General features: G+C 47.7%; 1 protein-coding gene across 1 annotated transcript in view; it reads left to right on the plus strand.

Moving 5' to 3' along the window:
• The first annotated feature begins 5,224 nt into the window (after positions 1-5,224).
• The window catches only part of LOC140379594 (C-C chemokine receptor type 6-like), a 203,838-nt gene continuing 185,134 nt past the window's right edge, over positions 5,225-23,928 (plus strand). Inside the window, exons 1-2 of the mRNA XM_072464277.1 lie at positions 5,225-5,491; positions 7,013-7,414. Coding sequence (XP_072320378.1) covers positions 5,246-5,491; positions 7,013-7,414 — 648 coding nt within the window. The 5' untranslated portion in view covers positions 5,225-5,245. The remainder of the gene's footprint in view (positions 5,492-7,012; positions 7,415-23,928) is intronic.

Raw genomic sequence — 23,928 nt, forward strand, 5'->3', positions numbered from 1 at the left:
GTACACTCTAAAGTACATTCTAAAGTACATTCTAAAGTACAGTCTAAAGTACAGTATAAAGTACACTCTAAAGTACATTCTAAAGTAACTCTAATGTACACTCTAAAGTACATTCTAAAGTACACTCTTAAGTACACTCTGAAGTACATTCGAAAGTACATTCTAAAGTACAGTCTAAAGTACAGTATAAAGTACACTCTAAAGTACATTCTAAAGTACACTCTAATGTACACTCTAAAGTACATTCTAAAGTACACTCTAAAGTACATTCTAAAGTACATTCTAAAGTACACTCTAAAGTACATTCTAAAGTACACTCTAAAGTACACTCTAAAGTACACTCTAAAGTACATTCTAAAGTACATTCTAAAGTACACTCTAAAGTACACTCTAAAGTACACTCTAAAGTACATTCTAAAGTACACTCTAAAGTACACTCTAAAGTACATTCTAAAGTACACTCTAAAGTACACTAAAGTACTCTAAAGTACATTCTAAAGTACACTCTAAAGTACACTCTAAAGTACATTCTAAAGTACACTCTAAAGTACACTCTAAAGTACATTCTAAAGTACACGCTAAAGTACATTCTAAAGTACACTCTAAAGTACATTCTAAAGTACACTCTAAAGTACATTCCAAAGTACATTCTAAAGTACACTCTAAAGTACATTCTAAAGTACAGTCTAAAGTACACTCTAAAGTACATTCTAAAGTACATTCTAAAGTACAGTCTAAAGTACAGTATAAAGTACACTCTAAAGTACATTCTAAAGTACACTCTTAAGTACACTCTGAAGTACATTCGAAAGTACATTCTAAAGTACAGTCTAAAGTACAGTATAAAGTACACTCTAAAGTACATTCTAAAGTACACTCTAATGTACACTCTAAAGTACATTCTAAAGTACATTCTAAAGTACAGTCTAAAGTACATTCTAAAGTACAGTCTAAAGTACATACTAAAGTACAGTCTAAAGTACACTCTAAAGTACGCTCTAAAGTACATTCTAAAGTACAGTCTAAAGTACATTCTAAAGTACATTCTAAAGTACATTCTAAAGTACACTCTAAAGTACATTCTAAAGTACAGTCTAAAGTACATTCTAAAGTACACTCTAAAGTACATTCTAAAGTACATTCTAAAGTACAGTCTAAAGTACATTCTAAAGTACACTCTAAAGTACATTCTAAAGTACATTCTAAAGTACACTCTAAAGTACACTCTAAAGTACACTCTAAAGTACTCTAAAGTACATTCTAAAGTACATTCTAAAGTACACTCTAAAGTACATTCTAAAGTACATTCTAAAGTACAGTCTAAAGTACATTCTAAAGTACACTCTAAAGTACATTCTAAAGTACATTCTAAAGTACACTCTAAAATACACTCTGAAGTAGTTTTAAATCGGATTCAAACACATGTTTATAGTTTCAATCCTTCGACCTAAGTCTGGATCAGAGTCACTTTTTCTAGATCTTTCTTTATTTGGAGAAAAGAGGAGTAGAGTTTATCTCTAAGATTGTGGATCGTTCTTTATGGAGGACCACGCCTAACTATTTAAGAGATTCAGTTTGTCATTTAAATGTAAGTCTCTCTGAAGGTCAGAGGGGGCGCCAGAGACACTTTCAGTTTGTCCCCAGACACTTTCAGTTTGTCCCCAGACACTTTCAGTTTGTCCCCAGACATTGGACTAATATCGTCACATTGAGTGAGACACGTCCGCTTTGGTTCATTATAATACGACACTTTCAAGTGAACAACAAGAGGGACCAAGCACAGCCCTGTCCCACTCCTCTGAGTCTGTCATGTGACCGATACCTTAGATTCTGGATGTTGATCCATCGTAAACAACAACAATGTTTTATTTATTATGAAACCCTCTATTTTCAATGTGTTTATCACTTTAAATAAATAATCCAGACTTTTTCTTCCTTTTTTGTTTAGTTGTGTTTGTGTTTGTCTCATTGTGTTTGAGATGGTCTTATGTCCTTTTGTGTTTGTGTTTGTCATGAATCCTGTCAGGATACAGTTACAGTTACAGTTATAGTTACAGTTACAGTTACAGTTACAGTTACAGTTACAGTTACAGTTACAGTTATAGCTACAGTTACAGTTACAGCTACAGTTACAGTTACAGTTACAGTTACAGTTACAGTTACAGCTACAGTTACAGCTACAGCTACAGCTACAGTTACAGTTACAGTTACAGTTACAGTTACAGTTACAGCTACAGCTACAGCTACAGTTACAGTTACAGTTACAGCTACAGTTACAGTTACAGTTAAAGTTACAGTTACAGTTAAAGTTACAGTTAGTTACAGTTACAGCTACAGTTACAGTTAAAGTTACAGTTACAGTTATAGTTACAGTTACAGTTACAGTTACAGCTACAGTTACAGTTACAGTTACAGTTACAGTTACAGCTACAGTTACAGTTAAAGTTACAGTTACAGTTACAGTTACAGTTATAGTTATAGTTACAGTTACAGTTACAGTTACAGCTACAGTTACAGCTACAGTTACAGTTACAGTTAAAGTTACAGTTACAGCTACAGCTACAGTTATAGCTACAGTTACAGTTACAGTTACAGTTACAGTTACAGTTACAGCTACAGCTACAGTTACAGCTACAGCTACAGTTACAGCTACAGTTACAGTTACAGTTACAGTTACAGTTACAGCTACAGCTACAGTTACAACTACATTACAGTTACAGCTACAGTTCTACAGTTACAGTTACAGGTATAGTTACAGTTACAGCTACAGTTACAGTTCTACAGTTACAGGTATAGTTACAGCTACAGCTACAGTTACAGTCACAGTTCTACAGTTACAGTTACAGTTACAGCTACAGTTACAGTTACAGTTACAGTTAGAGGTATAGCTACAGTTACAGTTACAGTTACAGTTACATAGTTATAGCTACAGTTACAGCTACAGTTACATAGTTATAGTTACAGTTACAGCTACAGTTACAGTTACAGTTACAGTTACAGCTACAGCTACAGTTACAGTTACAGTTACAGTTACAGCTACAGCTACAGTTACAGTTACAGTTACAGCTACAGTTACAGTTACAGTTACAGTTACAGCTACAGTTACAGTTACAGTTATAGCTACAGTTACAGTTAGAGCTAGTTACAGTTATAGTTACAGTTACAGTTACAGCTAGAGTTACAGTTACAGCTACAGTTACAGTTACAGTTGCAGTTACAGTTACAGCTACAGTTACAGCTACAGTTACAGTTACAGTTAAAGTTACAGTTACAGTTACAGCTACAGTTACAGTTACAGTTACAGTTACAGTTACAGTTACAGTTAAAGTTACAGCTACAGCTACAGTTACAGCTACAGTTACAGTTACAGTTACAACTACAGTTACAGTTACAGCTACAGCTACAGTTACAGTTACAGTTACAGCTACAGTTACAGTTAAAGTTACAGTTACAGTTACAGTTACAGTTAAAGTTACAGTTACAGCTACAGCTACAGTTACAGTTACAGTTACAGTTACAGTTACAGTTACAGTTACAGCTACAGCTACAGTTACAGTTACAGTTACAGTTACAGCTACAGCTACAGTTACAGCTACAGCTACAGCTACAGTTACAGTTACAGTTACAGTTACAGCTACAGCTACAGCTACAGTTACAGTTACAGTTACAGTTACAGTTACAGCTACAGTTACAGTTAGAGCTAGTTACAGTTATAGTTACAGTTACAGTTACAGCTAGAGTTACAGTTACAGCTACAGCTACAGTTACAGTTATAGCTACAGTTACAGTTACAGTTACAGTTACAGTTACAGCTACAGCTACAGTTACAGTTACAGTTACAGTTACAGCTACAGCTACAGCTACAGTTATAGCTACAGTTACAGTTACAGTTACAGCTACAGCTACAGCTACAGCTACAGTTACAGTTACAGTTACAGTTACAGCTACAGCTACAGCTACAGTTACAGTTACAGTTACAGTTACAGTTACAGCTACAGTTACAGTTAGAGCTAGTTACAGTTATAGTTACAGTTACAGTTACAGCTAGAGTTACAGTTACAGCTACAGCTACAGCTACAGTTACAGTTACAGTTACAGCTACAGCTACAGTTAGAGCTAGTTACAGTTATAGTTACAGTTACAGTTACAGTTACAGCTACAGTTACAGTTACAGTTACAGTTACAGTTACAGCTACAGCTACAGTTACAACTACATTACAGTTACAGCTACAGTTCTACAGTTACAGTTACAGGTATAGTTACAGTTACAGCTACAGTTACAGTTCTACAGTTACAGTTACAGGTATAGTTACAGTTACAGCTACAGTTACAGTTACAGTTCTACAGCTACAGCTACAGCTACAGTTACAGTTACAGTTACAGTTAGAGGTATAGCTACAGTTACAGTTACAGTTACAGCTACAGTTACAGTTACAGCTACATAGTTACAGTTACAGTTACAGTTACAGTTACAGCTACAGCTACAGTTACAGTTACAGTTATAGTTAGAGCTAGTTACAGTTACAGTTACAGTTACAGTTACAGTTATAGTTAGAGCTAGTTACAGTTACAGTTACAGTTACAGCTACAGCTACAGTTACAGTTACAGTTACAGTTAGAGCTAGTTACAGTTACAGTTACAGTTACAGTTACAGCTACAGCTACAGCTACAGTTACAGTTACAGTTACAGTTACAGCTACAGCTACAGCTACAGTTACAGTTACAGTTACAGTTACAGTTAGAGCTAGTTACAGTTACAGTTACAGCTACAGTTACAGTTACAGTTACAGTTACAGTTCTACAGTTACAGGTATAGTTACAGTTACAGTTACAGTTACAGTTACATAGTTACAGTTACAGTTACAGCTACAGTTACAGTTACAGTTACAGTTACATTTACAGCTAGAGTTACAGTTACAGCTACAGTTACAGTTACAGTTACAGTTCTACAGTTACAGGTATAGTTACAGTTACAGTTACAGTTACAGCTACAGTTACAGTTACAGCTACAGTTACAGTTACAGTTACAGTTCTACAGTTACAGGTATAGTTACAGTTACAGTTACAGTTACAGCTACAGTTACAGTTACAGCTACAGTTACAGTTACAGTTACAGTTCTACAGTTACAGGTATAGTTACAGTTACAGTTACAGTTACAGCTACAGTTACAGTTACAGCTACAGTTACAGTTACAGCTACAGTTACAGTTCAGACTCGGTCTCTGACGTGTGTCTGATTCTCAGATGGAGCCGCTCCTGGTCCTGGCCTCGTCTCTGAACCAGACTCTGGACCTTCAGGAGGACTACTTGGACTATTCGGACTACTATAACGGGTCGTGGGAGGGTCCGTGTGTGCAGGTCCAGAACCAGAGTCTGGCTCTGGTTCTGGGTCCCTACATTCACTCCATGATCTGTGTCCTGGGTCTGATCGGGAACTTCCTCATGATCCTGACCCTGATCTGCTCCCCAAGACCCTGGTCCATCACACAGGTACTGAACCAGATCTAAACCAGGTCTGAACCAGGTCTAAACCAGGTCTAAACCAGGTCTGAACCAGGTCTAAACCAGGTCTAAACCAGGTCTGAACCAGGTCTAAACCAGGTCTAAACCAGGTCTGAACCAGGTCTAAACCAGGTCTAAACCAGGTCTGAACCAGGTCTAAACCAGGTCTAAACCAGGTCTAAACCAGGTCTAAACCAGGTCTGAACCAGGTCTGAACCAGGTCTGAACCAGGTCTGAACCAGGTCTGAACCAGGTCTGAACCAGGTCTGAACCAGGTCTAAACCAGGTCTGAACCAGGTCTGAACCAGGTCTGAACCAGGTCTAAACCAGGTCTGAACCAGGTCTGAACCAGGTCTGAACCAGGTCTGAACCAGGTCTAAACCAGGTCTAAACCAGGTCTAAACCAGGTCTAAACCAGGTCTGAACCAGGTCTAAACCAGGTCTAAACCAGGTCTAAACCAGGTCTAAACCAGGTCTGAACCAGGTCTGAACCAGGTCTGAACCAGGTCTAAACCAGGTCTGAACCAGGTCTGAACCAGGTCTGAACCAGGTCTAAACCAGGTCTGAACCAGGTCTAAACCAGGTCTAAACCAGGTCTAAACCAGGTCTAAACCAGGTCTGAGGAGTGATGTTGATCACATAAAATAACAAAACATAAAATAATGAATACTAATAGAAGCTAAATATATCAAAAAGGACAAAACATTAAAAAATTACAAATAAAATAAAATAGATTTGGGTTGAAGCAAGACACCAGCACCAAGACACCAGCACCAAGACACCAGCACCAGGACACCAGCACCAAGACACCAGCACCAAGACACCAGCACCAGGACACCAGCACCAAGACACCAGCACCAAGACACCAGCACCAGGACACCAGCACCAAGACACCAGCACCAAGACACCAGCACCAAGACACCAGCACCAAGACACCAGCACCAAGACACCAGCACCAAGACACCAGCACCAATACACCAGCACCAAGACACCAGCACCGGGACACCAGCACCAGGACACCAGCACCAAGACACCAGCACCAAGACACCAGCACAAATACACCAGCACCGGGACACCAGCACCGGGACATCAGCACTGGGATACCAGGACACCAGCACCGGGACACCAGCACCAGGACACCTGCACACCGGGACACCAGCACACCAGGACACCAGCACACCAGGACACCAGCACCAAGACACCAGCACCAATACACCAGCACCGGGACACCAGCACCGGGACATCAGCACCGGGATACCAGGACACCAGCACCAGGACAACAGCACCAGGACACCAGCACCCCAGCACCGGGACACAAGCACCAAGACACCAGGTCCAGACTGAGTCCTGGTCCAGAGTCCTGGTCCAGAGTCCTGGTCCAGAGTAGTCCTGGTCCAGAGTCCTGGTCCAGAGTAGTCCTGGTCCAGAGTAGTCCTGGTCCAGAGTAGTCCTGGTCCAGAGTCCTGGTCCAGAGTCCTGGTCCGGGTCTTAACCCTCTGTCTGTTGCAGGTCCTGCTCCTGAACCTGGCTCTGGCTGATCTGGTTATAGTCCTGGTTCTTCCTGGTTTGGTGGTGATGGACTTGGGGGCGTGGCCTGAGGAGGGGACGGGCTGTAAGCTGCTGAAGGGCGGGTACAGCATGAGCCTCTACAGCGCCGCCCTGCTGTTGGCGGCAGTGAGTGCAGATCGTTACGCTGCAGTCGTGCACGCTCGCAGACGACTCCGTGCACGCTCAGGGGGGCGGAGCCGGCTCGTCTGCGCCCTCGTGTGGCTGTGCGCCGCCACGCTCAGTCTGCCCAACTTCATCTACTACGAGAGGTACCCGCCCCAACACCTGTGGGAGGAGCCTCAGCCGCACCTGTGGGAGGAGCCAGAGGGTCTTCACCAGAGTCTACGTCCAAACTTGTCCCAGGTAAATCTGTGCGAGCTGCTTTAACTAAACATACGTCCACCACAGACCACAGAGCATGTGTGTGCAGTGACAGACACTACTGCCACCTGGAGGACAAAAGCTGCATGTTCATTGTGGGCTGTTTCTCTTCTGTCACACCCCCAAAGACCCCGTTTGTGCACAAATGTGTTCCTGTGGTCAGAAGGTCCAGTGGACTTACAGAGATGTCTCCAGACTGAGGCGGAGCTGCTTCAGATTGTTAGCAGCATGCTAATGCTAATGGCTATGCTAATAAACGTTAGCCTACTGCAGACAGTTTTAAGGAGCTTTATCTCCAACTGTTCGGGTGTTATATTTAAGATCACATATTTGTGATTGACAGGACAGGTCGCCTCCTGGTGGCGCTGTTTTTACAACAGTTGCATTTGTGAAGAATGAGACCTTTACTGCCAATGAAGCCTGTACAGGAACCAACGGCACCACATGACTCTCAGTATAAGACCTGTACAGGAACCAACGGCACCACATGACTCTCAGTATAAGACCTGTACAGGAACCAACGGCACCACATGACTCTCAGTATAAGGCCTGTACAGGAACCAGCGGCACCACATGACTCTCAGTATAAGGCCTGTACAGGAACCAGCGGCACCACATGACTCTCAGTATAAGACCTGTACAGGAACCTCAGGCACCACATGACTCTCAGTATAAGACCTGTACAGGAACCTCAGGCACCACATGACTCTCAGTATAAGACCTGTACAGGAACCAACGGCACCACATGACTCTCAGTATAAGGCCTGTACAGGAACCTCAGGCACCACATGACTCTCAGTATAAGGCCTGTACAGGAACCAGCGGCACCACATGACTCTCAGTATAAGACCTGTACAGGAACCAACGGCACCACATGACTCTCAGTATAAGACCTGTACAGGAACCAACGGCACCACATGACTCTCAGTATAAGGCCTGTACAGGAACCAGCGGCACCACATGACTCTCAGTATAAGGCCTGTACAGGAACCAGCGGCACCACATGACTCTCAGTATAAGACCTGTACAGGAACCTCAGGCACCACATGACTCTCAGTATAAGACCTGTACAGGAACCTCAGGCACCACATGACTCTCAGTATAAGACCTGTACAGGAACCAACGGCACCACATGACTCTCAGTATAAGGCCTGTACAGGAACCTCAGGCACCACATGACTCTCAGTATAAGGCCTGTACAGGAACCAGCGGCACCACATGACTCTCAGTATAAGACCTGTACAGGAACCAACGGCACCACATGACTCTCAGTATAAGGCCTGTACAGGAACCAGCGGCACCACATGACTCTCAGTATAAGGCCTGTACAGGAACCAGCGGCACCACATGACTCTCAGTATAAGGCCTGTACAGGAACCCCCGGCACCACATGACTCTCAGTATAAGAACTGTACAGGAACCAGCGGCACCACATGACTCTCAGTGTAAGACCTGTACAGGAACCCCCGGCACCACATGACTCTCAGTATAAGACCTGTACAGGAACCTCAGGCACCACATGACTCTCAGTATAAGAACTGTACAGGAACCTCCGGCACCACATGACTCTCAGTATAAGGCCTGTACAGGAACCAACGGCACCACATGACTCTCAGTATAAGGCCTGTACAGGAACCAACGGCACCACATGACTCTCAGTATAAGGCCTGTACAGGAACCAACGGCACCACATGACTCTCAGTATAAGACCTGTACAGGAACCAACGGCACCACATGACTCTCAGTATAAGGCCTGTACAGGAACCAGCGGCACCACATGACTCTCAGTATAAGGCCTGTACAGGAACCAGCGGCACCACATGACTCTCAGTACAAGGCCTGTACAGGAACCAGCGGCACCACATGACTCTCAGTATAAGACCTGTACAGGAACCAACGGCACCACATGACTCTCAGTATAAGGCCTGTACAGGAACCAGCGGCACCAAATGACTCTCAGTATAAGGCCTGTACAGGAACCAGCGGCACCACATGACTCTCAGTATAAGGCCTGTACAGGAACCAGCGGCACCACATGACTCTCAGTATAAGAACTGTACAGGAACCTCCGGCACCACATGACTCTCAGTATAAGGCCTGTACAGGAACCAGCGGCACCACATGACTCTCAGTATAAGACCTGTACAGGAACCTCCGGCACCACATGACTCTCAGTATAAGACCTGTACAGGAACCAACGCCACCACATGACTCTCAGTATAAGACCTGTACAGGAACCCCCGGCACCACATGACTCTCAGTATAAGACCTGTACAGGAACCAGCGCCACCACATGACTCTCAGTATAAGGCCTGTACAGGAACCCCCGGCACCACATGACTCTCAGTATAAGACCTGTACAGGAACCCCCGGCACCACATGACTCTCAGTATAAGACCTGTACAGGAACCAACGGCACCACATGACTCTCAGTATAAGACCTGTACAGGAACCAACGGCACCACATGACTCTCAGTATGAGACCTGTACAGGAACCAACGGCACCACATGACTCTCAGTATAAGGCCTGTACAGGAACCAACGGCACCACATGACTCTCAGTATAAGACCTGTACAGGAACCAACGGCACCACATGACTCTCAGTATAAGGCCTGTACAGGAACCAGCGGCACCACATGACTCTCAGTATAAGGCCTGTACAGGAACCAGCGGCACCACATGACTCTCAGTATAAGGCCTGTACAGGAACCAGCGGCACCACATGACTCTCAGTATAAGACCTGTACAGGAACCAACGGCACCACATGACTCTCAGTATAAGGCCTGTACAGGAACCAGCGGCACCAAATGACTCTCAGTATAAGGCCTGTACAGGAACCAGCGGCACCACATGACTCTCAGTATAAGAACTGTACAGGAACCTCCGGCACCACATGACTCTCAGTATAAGTCCTGTACAGGAACCTCCGGCACCACATGACTCTCAGTATAAGACCTGTACAGGAACCAACGGCACCACATGACTCTCAGTATAAGGCTTGTACAGGAACCAGCGCCACCACATGACTCTCAGTATAAGACCTGTACAGGAACCTCCGGCACCACATGACTCTCAGTATAAGGCCTGTACAGGAACCCCCGGCACCACATGACTCTCAGTATAAGACCTGTACAGGAACCCCCGGCACCACATGACTCTCAGTATAAGACCTGTACAGGAACCTCAGGCACCACATGACTCTCAGTATAAGACCTGTACAGGAACCTCAGGCACCACATGACTCTCAGTATAAGACCTGTACAGGAACCAACGGCACCACATGACTCTCAGTATAAGGCCTGTACAGGAACCTCAGGCACCACATGACTCTCAGTATAAGGCCTGTACAGGAACCAGCGGCACCACATGACTCTCAGTATAAGGCCTGTACAGGAACCAGCGGCACCACATGACTCTCAGTATAAGACCTGTACAGGAACCAACGGCACCACATGACTCTCAGTATAAGGCCTGTACAGGAACCAGCGGCACCAAATGACTCTCAGTATAAGGCCTGTACAGGAACCCCCGGCACCACATGACTCTCAGTATAAGACCTGTACAGGAACCTCAGGCACCACATGACTCTCAGTATAAGAACTGTACAGGAACCTCCGGCACCACATGACTCTCAGTATAAGGCCTGTACAGGAACCAACGGCACCACATGACTCTCAGTATAAGGCCTGTACAGGAACCAACGGCACCACATGACTCTCAGTATAAGGCCTGTACAGGAACCAACGGCACCACATGACTCTCAGTATAAGACCTGTACAGGAACCAACGGCACCACATGACTCTCAGTATAAGGCCTGTACAGGAACCAGCGGCACCACATGACTTTCAGTATAAGGCCTGTACAGGAACCAGCGGCACCACATGACTCTCAGTACAAGGCCTGTACAGGAACCAGCGGCACCACATGACTCTCAGTATAAGACCTGTACAGGAACCAACGGCACCACATGACTCTCAGTATAAGGCCTGTACAGGAACCAGCGGCACCAAATGACTCTCAGTATAAGGCCTGTACAGGAACCAGCGGCACCACATGACTCTCAGTATAAGGCCTGTACAGGAACCAGCGGCACCACATGACTCTCAGTATAAGAACTGTACAGGAACCTCCGGCACCACATGACTCTCAGTATAAGGCCTGTACAGGAACCAGCGGCACCACATGACTCTCAGTATAAGACCTGTACAGGAACCTCCGGCACCACATGACTCTCAGTATAAGACCTGTACAGGAACCAACGCCACCACATGACTCTCAGTATAAGACCTGTACAGGAACCCCCGGCACCACATGACTCTCAGTATAAGGCCTGTACAGGAACCCCCGGCACCACATGACTCTCAGTATAAGACCTGTACAGGAACCCCCGGCACCACATGACTCTCAGTATAAGACCTGTACAGGAACCTCAGGCACCACATGACTCTCAGTATAAGACCTGTACAGGAACCCCCGGCACCACATGACTCTCAGTATAAGACCTGTACAGGAACCTCCGGCACCACATGACTCTCACTATAAGACCTGTACAGGAACCTCCGGCACCACATGACTCTCAGTATAAGACCTGTACAGGAACCCCTGGCACCACATGACTCTCAGTATAAGACCTGTACAGGAACCTCAGGCACCACATGACTCTCAGTATAAGACCTGTACAGGAACCTCCGGCACCACATGACTCTCACTATAAGACCTGTACAGGAACCTCAGGCACCACATGACTCTCAGTATAAGACCTGTACAGGAACCCCCGGCACCACATGACTCTCAGTATAAGACCTGTACAGGAACCTCAGGCACCACATGACTCTCAGTATAAGACCTGTACAGGAACCTCAGGCACCGCATGACTCTCAGTATAAGACCTGTACAGGAACCAACGGCACCACATGACTCTCAGTATAAGACCTGTACAGGAACCAGCGGCACCACATGCCTCTCAGTATAAGGCCTGTACAGGAACCAGCGGCACCACATGACTCTCAGTATAAGGCCTGTACAGGAACCAGCGGCACCACATGACTCTCAGTATAAGACCTGTACAGGAACCAACGGCACCACATGACTCTCAGTATAAGGCCTGTACAGGAACCAGCGGCACCAAATCACTCTCAGTATAAGGCCTGTACAGGAACCAGCGGCACCACATGACTCTCAGTATAAGGCCTGTACAGGAACCCCCGGCACCACATGACTCTCAGTATAAGAACTGTACAGGAACCAGCGGCACCACATGACTCTCAGTATAAGACCTGTACAGGAACCAGTGGCAACACATGACTCTCAGTATGAGAACTGTACAGGAACCTCAGGCACCACATGACTCTCAGTATAAGACCTGTACAGGAACCCCCGGCACTACATGACTCTCAGTATAAGACCTGTACAGAAACCTCAGGCACCACATGACTCTCAGTATAAGACCTGTACAGGAACCTCAGGCACCACATGACTCTCAGTATAAGACCTGTAAAGGAACCTCAGGCACCACATGACTCTCAGTATAAGACCTGTACAGGAACCAGCTGCACCACATGACTCCCAGTATAAGACCTGTACAGGAACCCCCGGCACCACATGACTCTCAGTATAAGACCTGTACAGGAACCTCAGGCACCACATGACTCTCAGTATAAGACCTGTACAGGAACCTCAGGCACCACATGACTCTCAGTATAAGACCTGTACAGGAACCAGTTGCACCACATTACTCTCAGTATAAGACCTGTACAGGAACCCCCGGCACCACATGACTCTCAGTATAAGGCCTGTACAGGAACCCCCGGCACCACATGACTCTCAGTATAAGACCTGTGCAGGAACATCAGGCACCACATGACTCTCAGTATAAAACCTGTACAGGAACCCCCGGCACCACATGACTCTCAGTATAAGGCCTGTACAGGAACCCCCGGCACCACATGACTCTCAGTATAAGACCTGTACAGGAACATCAGGCACCACATGACTCTCAGTATAAAACCTGTACAGGAACCCCCGGCACCACATGACTCTCAGTATAAGACCTGTACAGGAACCTCCGGCACCACATGACTCTCACTGTAAGACCTGTACAGGAACCCCCGGCACCACATGACTCTCAGTATAAGACCTGTACAGGAACCAGCGGCACCACATGACTCCCAGTATAAGACCTGTAAAGGAACCTCAGGCACCACATTACTCTCAGTATAAGACCTGTACAGGAACCTCAGGCACCACATGACTCTCAGTATAAGACCTGTACAGGAACCTGAGGCACCACATGACTCTCAGTATAAGACCTGTACAGGAACCTCAGGCACCACATGACTCTCAGTATAAGACCTGTACAGGAACCCCCGGCACCACATGACTCTCAGTATAAGACCTGTACAGGAACCTCAGGCACCACATGACTCTCAGTATAAGACCTGTACAGGAACCTCAGGCACCACATGACTCTCAGTATAAGACCTGTAAAGGAACCTCAGGCACCACATGACTCTCAGTATAAGACCTGTACAGGAACCAGCGGCACCACATGACTCCCAGTATAAGACCTGTACAGGAACCCCCGGCACCACATGACTCTCAGTATAAGACCTGTACAGGAACCTCAGGCACCACATGACTCTCAGTATAAGACCTGTACAGGAACCTCAGGCACCACATGACTCTCAGTATAAGACCTGTACAGGAACCCCCGGCACCACATGACTCTCAGTATAAGACCTGTACAGGAACCCCCGGCACCACATGACTCTCAGTATAAGATCTGTACAGGAACCAGTTGCACCACATTACTCTCAGTATAAGACCTGTACAGGAACCCCCGGCACCACATGACTCTCAGTATAAGGCCTGTACAGGAACCCCCGGCACCACATGACTCTCAGTATAAGACCTGTACAGGAACCCCCGGCACCACATGACTCTCAGTATAAGACCTGTACAGGAACCTCCGGCACCACATGACTCTCACTATAAGACCTGTACAGGAACCCCCGGCACCACATGACTCTCAGTATAAGACCTGTACAGGAACCTCAGGCACCACATGACTCTCAGTATAAGACCTGTACAGGAACCTCAGGCACCACATGACTCAGTATAAGACCTGTACCGGAACCAACGGCACCACATGACTCTCAGTATAAGGCCTGTACAGGAACCAGCGGCACCACATGACTCTCAGTATAAGGCCTGTACAGGAACCAGCGGCACCACATGACTCTGAGTATAAGGCCTGTACAGGAACCAGCGGCACCACATGACTCTCAGTATAAGACCTGTACAGGAACCAACGGCACCACATGACTCTCAGTATAAGGCCTGAACAGGAACAAGCGGCACCAAATGACTCTCAGTATAAGGCCTGTACAGGAACCTCCGGCACCACATGACTCTCAGTATAAGGCCTGTACAGGAACCAGCGGCACCACATGACTCTCAGTATAAGACCTGTACAGGAACCAGTGGCACCACATGACTCTCAGTATAAGACCTGTACAGGAACCAGCGGCACCACATGACTCTCAGTATAAGGCCTGTACAGGATCCAGCGGCACCACATGACTCTCAGTATAAGACCTGTACAGGAACCCGCGGCACCACATGACTGTCAGTATAAGACCTGTACAGGAACCCCCGGCACCACATTACTCTCAGTATAAGACCTGTACAGGAACCAGCGGCACCACATGACTCTCAGTATAAGGCCTGTACAGGAACCCCTGGCACCACATTACTCTCAGTATAAGACCTGTACAGGAACCTCAGGCACCACATGACTCTCAGTATAAGGCCTGTACAGGAACCCCCGGCACCACATGACTCTCAGTATAAGACCTGTACAGGAACCAGCGGCACCACATGACTCTCAGTATAAGACCTGTACAGGAACCAGCGGCACCACATGACTCTCAGTATAAGACCTGTACAGGAACCCCCGGCACCACATGACTCTCAGTATAAGACCTGTACAGGAACCTCAGGGAACACATGACTCTCAGTATAAGACCTGTACAGGAACCCCCGGCACCACATGACTCTCAGTATAAGACCTGTACAGGAACTCCCGGCACCACATGACTCTCAGTATAAGACCTGTACAGGAACCTCAGGCACCACATGACTCTCAGTATAAGACCTGTACAGGAACCCCCGGCACCACATGACTCTCAGTATAAGATCTGTACAGGAACCAGTTGCACCACATTACTCTCAGTATAAGACCTGTACAGGAACCCCCGGCACCACATGACTCTCAGTATAAGGCCTGTACAGGAACCCCCGGCACCACATGACTCTCAGTATAAGACCTGTACAGGAACATCAGGCACCACATGACTCTCAGTATAAGACCTGTACAGGAACCCCCGGCACCACATGACTCTCAGTATAAGACCTGTACAGGAACCTCAGGCACCACATTACTCTCAGTATAAGACCTGTACAGGAACCTCAGGCACCACATGACTCTCAGTATAAGTCCTGTACAGGAACCCCCGGCACCACATGACTCTCAGTATAAGAACTGTACAGGAACCTCAGGCACCACATGACTCTCAGTATAAGACCTGTACAAGAACCTCAGGCACCACATGACTCTCAGTATAAGACCTGTACAGGAACCAGCGGCACCACATGACTCTCAGTATAAGACCTGTACAGGAACCAGTGGCACCACATGACTCTCAGTATAAGACCTGTACAGGAACCTCAGGCACCACATGACTCTCAGTATAAGACCTGTACAGGAACCCCCGGCACCACATGACTCTCAGTATAAGGCCTGTATAGGAACCCCCGGTACCACATGACTCTCAGTATAAGGCCTGTACAAGAACCCCCGGCACCACGTGACTCTCAGTATAAGACCTGTACAGGAACCAACGGCACCACATGACTCTCAGTATAAGGCCTGTACAGGAACCAGCGGCACCAAATGACTCTCAGTATAAGGCCTGTACAGGAACCAGCGGCACCACATGACTCTCAGTATAAGACCTGTACAGGAACCCCCGGCACCACATGACTCTCAGTATAAGACCTGTACAGGAACCCCCGGAACCACATGACTCTCAGTATAAGACCTGTACAGGAACCCACGGCACCACATGACTCTCAGTATAAGACCTGTACAGGAACCTCCGGCACCACATGACTCTCACTATAAGACCTGTACAGGAACCCCCGGCACCACATGACTCTCAGTATAAGACCTGTACAGGAACCCCCGGCACCACATGACTCTCAGTATATGACCTGTACAGGAACCTCAGGCACCACATGACTCTCAGTATAAGACCTGTACAGGAACCTCAGGCACCACATGACTCTCAGTATAAGACCTGTACAGGAACCAACGGCACCACATGACTCTCAGTATAAGGCCTGTACAGGAACCAGCGGCACCACATGACTCTCAGTATAAGGCCTGTACAGGAACCAGCGGCACCACATGACTCTCAGTATAAGGCCTGTACAGGAACCAGCGGCACCACATGACTCTCAGTATAAGACCTGTACAGGAACCAACGGCACCACATGACTCTCAGTATAAGGCCTGTACAGGAACCCCCGGCACCACATGACTCTCAGTATAAGACCTGTACAGGAACCAGCGGCACCACATGACTCTCAGTATAAGACCTGTACAGGAACCCCCGGCACCACATGACTCTCAGTATAAGACCTGTACAGGAACCTCAGGCACCACATGACTCTCAGTATAAGACCTGTACAGGAACCCCCGGCACCACATGACTCTCAGTATAAGACCTGTACAGGAACTCCCGGCACCACATGACTCTCAGTATAAGACCTGTACAGGAACCCCCGGCACCACATAACTCTCAGTATAAGACCTGTACAGGAACCTCCTGCACCACATGACTCTCAGTATAAGACCTGTACAGGAACCTCCGGCATCACATGACTCTCAGTATAAGACCTGTACAGGAACCAGTGGCACCACATGACTCTCAGTATAAGACCTGTACAGGAACCCCGGCACCACATGACTCTCAGTTTAAGACCTGTACAGGAACCAGTGGCACCACATGACTCTCAGTATAAGACCTGTACAGGAACCCCCGGCACCACATGACTCTCAGTATAAGACCTGTACAGGAACCTCCGGCACCACATGACTCTCAGTATAAGACCTGTACAGGAACCCCCGGCACCACATGACTCTCAGTATAAGACCTGTACAGGAACCAGCGGCACCACATGACTCTCAGTATAAGACCTGTACAGGAACCCCCGGCACCACATGACTCTCAGTATAAGACCTGTACAGGAACCAGCGGCACCACATGACTCTCAGTATAAGACCTGTACAGGAACCCCCGGCACCACATGACTCTCAGTATAAGACCTGTACAGGAACCCCCGGCACCACATGACTCTCAGTATAAGACCTGTACAGGAACCCCCGGCACCACATGACTCTCAGTATAAGACCTGTACAGGAATCCCCGGCACCACATGACTCTCAGTATAAGACCTGTACAGGAACCTGAGGCACCACATGACTCTCAGTATAAGACCTGTACAGGAACCCCCGGCACCACATGAATCTCAGTATAAGACCTGTAAAGGAACCAGTGGCACCACATGACTCTCAGTATAAGACCTGTACAGGAACCTGAGGCACCACATGACTCTCAGTATAAGACCTGTACAGGAACCCCCGGCACCACATGACTCTCAGTATAAGACCTGTACAGGAACCTCAGGCACCACATGACTCTCAGGATAAGACCTGTACAGGAACCTCAGGCACAACATGACTCTCAGTATAAGACCTGTACAGGAACCTCAGGCACCACATGACTCTCAGTATAAGACCTGTACAGGAACCAGCGGCACCACATGACTCCCAGTATAAGACCTGTAAAGGAACCTCAGGCACCACATTACTCTCAGTATAAGACCTGTACAGGAACCTCAGGCACCACATGACTCTCAGTATAAGACCTGTACAGGAAACCTCGGCACCACATGACTCTCAGTATAAGACCTGTACAGGAACCCCCGGCACCACATTACTCTCAGTATAAGACCTGTACAGGAACCAGCGGCACCACATGACTCTCAGTATAAGGCCTGTACAGGAACCCCCGGCACCACATGACTCTCAGTATAAGACCTGTACAGGAACCAGCGGCACCACATGACTCTCAGTATAAGACCTGTACAGGAACCAGCGGCACCACATGACTCTCAGTATAAAACCTGTACAGGAACCCCCGGCACCACATGACTCTCAGTATAAGACCTGTACAGGAACCTCAGGCACCACATGACTCTCAGTATAAGACCTGTACAGGAACCCCCGGCACCACATGACTCTCAGTATAAGACCTGTACAGGAACTCCCGGCACCACATGACTCTCAGTATAAGACCTGTACAGGAACCCCCGGCACCACATGACTCTCAGTATAAGACCTGTACAGGAACCTCCTGCACCACATGACTCTCAGTATAAGACCTGTACAGGAACCTCCGGCATCACATGACTCTCAGTATAAGACCTGTACAGGAACCAGTGGCACCACATGACTCTCAGTAAAAGACCTGTACAGGAACCCCGGCACCACATGACTCTCAGTTTAAGACCTGTACAGGAACCAGTGGCACCACATGACTCTCAGTATAAGACCTGTACAGGAACCCCCGGCACCACATGACTCTCAGTATAAGACCTGTACAGGAACCCCCGGCACCACATGACTCTCAGTATAAGACCTGTACAGGAACCAGCGGCACCACATGACTCTCAGTATAAGACCTGTACAGGAACCCCCGGCACCACATGACTCTCAGTATAAGACCTGTACAGGAACCAGCGGCACCACATGACTCTCAGTATAAGACCTGTACAGGAACCCCCGGCACCACATGACTCTCAGTAAAAGACCTGTACAGGAACCCCCGGCACCACATGACTCTCAGTATAAGACCTGTACAGGAACCCCCGGCACCACATGACTCTCAGTATAAGACCTGTACAGGAACCTCAGGCACCACATGACTCTCAGTATAGGACCTGTACAGGAACCCCCGGCACCACATGACTCTCAGTATAAGACCTGTACAGGAACCCCCGGCACCACATGACTCTCAGTATAAGACCTGTACAGGAACCCCCGGCACCACATGAATCTCAGTATAAGACCTGTAAAGGAACCAGTGGCACCACATGACTCTCAGTATAAGACCTGTACAGGAACCTGAGGCACCACATGACTCTCAGTATAAGACCTGTACAGGAACCCCCGGCACCACATGACTCTCAGTATAAGACCTGTACAGGAACCTCAGGCACCACATGACTCTCAGGATGAGACCTGTACAGGAACCTCAGGCACAACATGACTCTCAGTATAAGACCTGTACAGGAACCTCAGGCACCACATGACTCTCAGTATAAGACCTGTACAGGAACCAGCGGCACCACATGACTCCCAGTATAAGACCTGTAAAGGAACCTCAGGCACCACATTACTCTCAGTATAAGACCTGTACAGGAACCTCAGGCACCACATGACTCTCAGTATAAGACCTGTACAGGAAACCCCGGCACCACATGACTCTCAGTATAAGACCTGTACAGGAACCTGAGGCACCACATGACTCTCAGTATAAGACCTGTACAGGAACCTCAGGCACCACATGACTCTCAGTATAAGACCTGTACAGGAACCTCAGGCACCGCATGACTCTCAGTATAAGACCTGTACAGGAAACCCCGGCACCACATGACTCTCAGTATAAGACCTGTACAGGAACCTGAGGCACCACATGACTCTCAGTATAAGACCTGTACAGGAACCTCAGGCACCACATGACTCTCAGTATAAGGCCTGTACAGGAACCTCAGGCACCACATGACTCTCAGTATAAGACCTGTAAAGGAACCAGTGGCACCACATGACTCTCAGTATAAGACCTGTACAGGAAACTGAGGCACCACATGACTCTCAGTATAAGACCTGTACAGGAACCAGTGGCAACACATGACTCTCAGTATGAGAACTGTACAGGAACCTCAGGCACCACATGACTCTCAGTATAAGACCTGTACAGGAACCCCCGGCACTACATGACTCTCAGTATAAGACCTGTACAGGAACCTCAGGCACCACATGACTCTCAGTATAAGACCTGTACAGGAACCTCAGGCACCACATGACTCTCAGTATAAGACCTGTACAGGAACCTCAGGCACCACATGACTCTCAGTATAAGACCTGTACAGGAACCAGCGGCACCACATGACTCCCAGTATAAGACCTGTAAAGGAACCTCAGGCACCACATTACTCTCAGTATAAGACCTGTACAGGAACCTCAGGCACCACATGACTCTCAGTATAAGACCTGTACAGGAAACCCCGGCACCACATGACTCTCAGTATAAGACCTGTACAGGAACCTGAGGCACCACATGACTCTCAGTATAAGACCTGTACAGGAACCTCAGGCACCACATGACTCTCAGTATAAGGCCTGTACAGGAACCCCCGGCACCACATGACTCTCAGTATAAGACCTGTACAGGAACCTCAGGCACCACATGACTCTAAGTATAAGACCTGTACAGGAACCTCAGGCACCACATGACTCTCAGTATAAGACCTGTAAAGGAACCTCAGGCACCACATGACTCTCAGTATAAGACCTGTACAGGAACCAGCGGCACCACATGACTCCCAGTATAAGACCTGTACAGGAACCCCCGGCACCACATGACTCTCAGTATAAGACCTGTACAGGAACCTCAGGCACCACATGACTCTCAGTATAAGACCTGTACAGGAACCTCAGGCACCACATGACTCTCAGTATAAGACCTGTACAGGAACCCCCGGCACCACATGACTCTCAGTATAAGGCCTGTACAGGAACCCCCGGCACCACATGACTCTCAGTATAAGACCTGTACAGGAACCTGAGGCACCACATGACTCTCAGTATAAGACCTGTACAGGAACCTCAGGCACCACATGACTCTCAGTATAAGGCCTGTACAGGAACCTCAGGCACCACATGACTCTCAGTATAAGACCTGTAAAGGAACCTCAGGCACCACATGACTCTCAGTATAAGACCTGTACAGGAACCAGCGGCACCACATGACTCCCAGTATAAGACCTGTACAGGAACCCCCGGCACCACATGACTCTCAGTATAAGACCTGTACAGGAACCTCAGGCACCACATGACTCTCAGTATAAGACCTGTACAGGAACCTCAGGCACCACATGACTCTCAGTATAAGACCTGTACAGGAACCCCCGGCACCACATGACTCTCAGTATAAGACCTGTACAGGAACCCCCGGCACCACATGACTCTCAGTATAAGATCTGTACAGGAACCAGTTGCACCACATTACTCTCAGTATAAGACCTGTACAGGAACCCCCGGCACCACATGACTCTCAGTATAAGGCCTGTACAGGAACCCCCGGCACCACATGACTCTCAGTATAAGACCTGTACAGGAACATCAGGCACCACATGACTCTTAGTATAAGACCTGTACAGGAACCCCCGGCACCACATGACTCTCACTATAAGACCTGTACAGGAACCCCCGGCACCACATGACTCTCAGTATAAGACCTGTACAGGAACCCCCGGCACCACATGACTCTCAGTATAAGACCTGTACAGGAACCTCAGGCACCACATGACTCAGTATAAGACCTGTACAGGAACCAACGGCACCACATGACTCTCAGTATAAGGCCTGTACAGGAACCAGCGGCACCACATGACTCTCAGTATAAGGCCTGTACAGGAACCAGCGGCACCACATGACTCTCAGTATAAGGCCTGTACAGGAACCAGCGGCACCACATGACTCTCAGTATAAGACCTGTACAGGAACCAACGGCACCAAACGACTCTCAGTATAAGGCCTGTACAGGAACCAGCGGCACCAAATGACTCTCAGTATAAGGCCTGTACAGGAACCAGCGGCACCACATGACTCTCAGTATAAGAACTGTACAGGAACCTCCGGCACCACATGACTCTCAGTATAAGATCTGTACAGGAACCAGTTGCGCCACATTACTCTCAGTATAAGACCTGTACAGGAACCCCCGGCACCACATGACTCTCAGTATAAGACCTGTACAGGAACCTGAGGCATCACATGACTCTCAGTATAAGACCTGTACAGGAACCTCAGGCACCACATGACTCTCAGTATAAGGCCTGTACAGGAACCTCAGGCACCACATGACTCTCAGTATAAGACCTGTAAAGGAACCTCAGGCACCACATGACTCTCAGTATAAGACCTGTACAGGAACCAGCGGCACCACATGACTCCCAGTATAAGACCTGTACAGGAACCCCCGGCACCACATGACTCTCAGTATAAGACCTGTACAGGAACCTCAGGCACCACATGACTCTCAGTATAAGACCTGTACAGGAACCTCAGGCACCACATGACTCTCAGTATAAGACCTGTACAGGAACCCCCGGCACCACATGACTCTCAGTATAAGACCTGTACAGGAACCCCCGGCACCACATGACTCTCAGTATAAGATCTGTACAGGAACCAGTTGCACCACATTACTCTCAGTATAAGACCTGTACAGGAACCCCCGGCACCACATGACTCTCAGTATAAGGCCTGTACAGGAACCCCCGGCACCACATGACTCTCAGTATAAGACCTGTACAGGAACATCAGGCACCACATGACTCTTAGTATAAGACCTGTACAGGAACCCCCGGCACCACATGACTCTCACTATAAGACCTGTACAGGAACCCCCGGCACCACATGACTCTCAGTATAAGACCTGTACAGGAACCCCCGGCACCACATGACTCTCAGTATAAGACCTGTACAGGAACCTCAGGCACCACATGACTCAGTATAAGACCTGTACAGGAACCAACGGCACCACATGACTCTCAGTATAAGGCCTGTACAGGAACCAGCGGCACCACATGACTCTCAGTATAAGGCCTGTACAGGAACCAGCGGCACCACATGACTCTCAGTATAAGGCCTGTACAGGAACCAGCGGCACCACATGACTCTCAGTATAAGACCTGTACAGGAACCAACGGCACCAAACGACTCTCAGTATAAGGCCTGTACAGGAACCAGCGGCACCAAATGACTCTCAGTATAAGGCCTGTACAGGAACCAGCGGCACCACATGACTCTCAGTATAAGAACTGTACAGGAACCTCCGGCACCACATGACTCTCAGTATAAGGCCTGTACAGGAACCAGCGGCACCACATGACTCTCAGTATAAGAACTGTACAGGAACCTCCGGCACCACATGACTCTCAGTATAAGACCTGTACAGGAACCAACGGCACCACATGACTCTCAGTATAAGGCCTGTACAGGAACCAGCGGCACCACATGACTCTCAGTATAAGACCTGTACAGGAACCAGCGGCACCACATGACTCTCAGTATAAGACCT

The sequence above is a fragment of the Eucyclogobius newberryi genome, unplaced genomic scaffold, assembly GCF_026437365.1.
Source record: "Eucyclogobius newberryi isolate DKJ021-1_F unplaced genomic scaffold, fEucNew1.0.hap1 SCAF_43, whole genome shotgun sequence".
Lineage (NCBI taxonomy): Eukaryota > Metazoa > Chordata > Actinopteri > Gobiiformes > Gobiidae > Eucyclogobius > Eucyclogobius newberryi.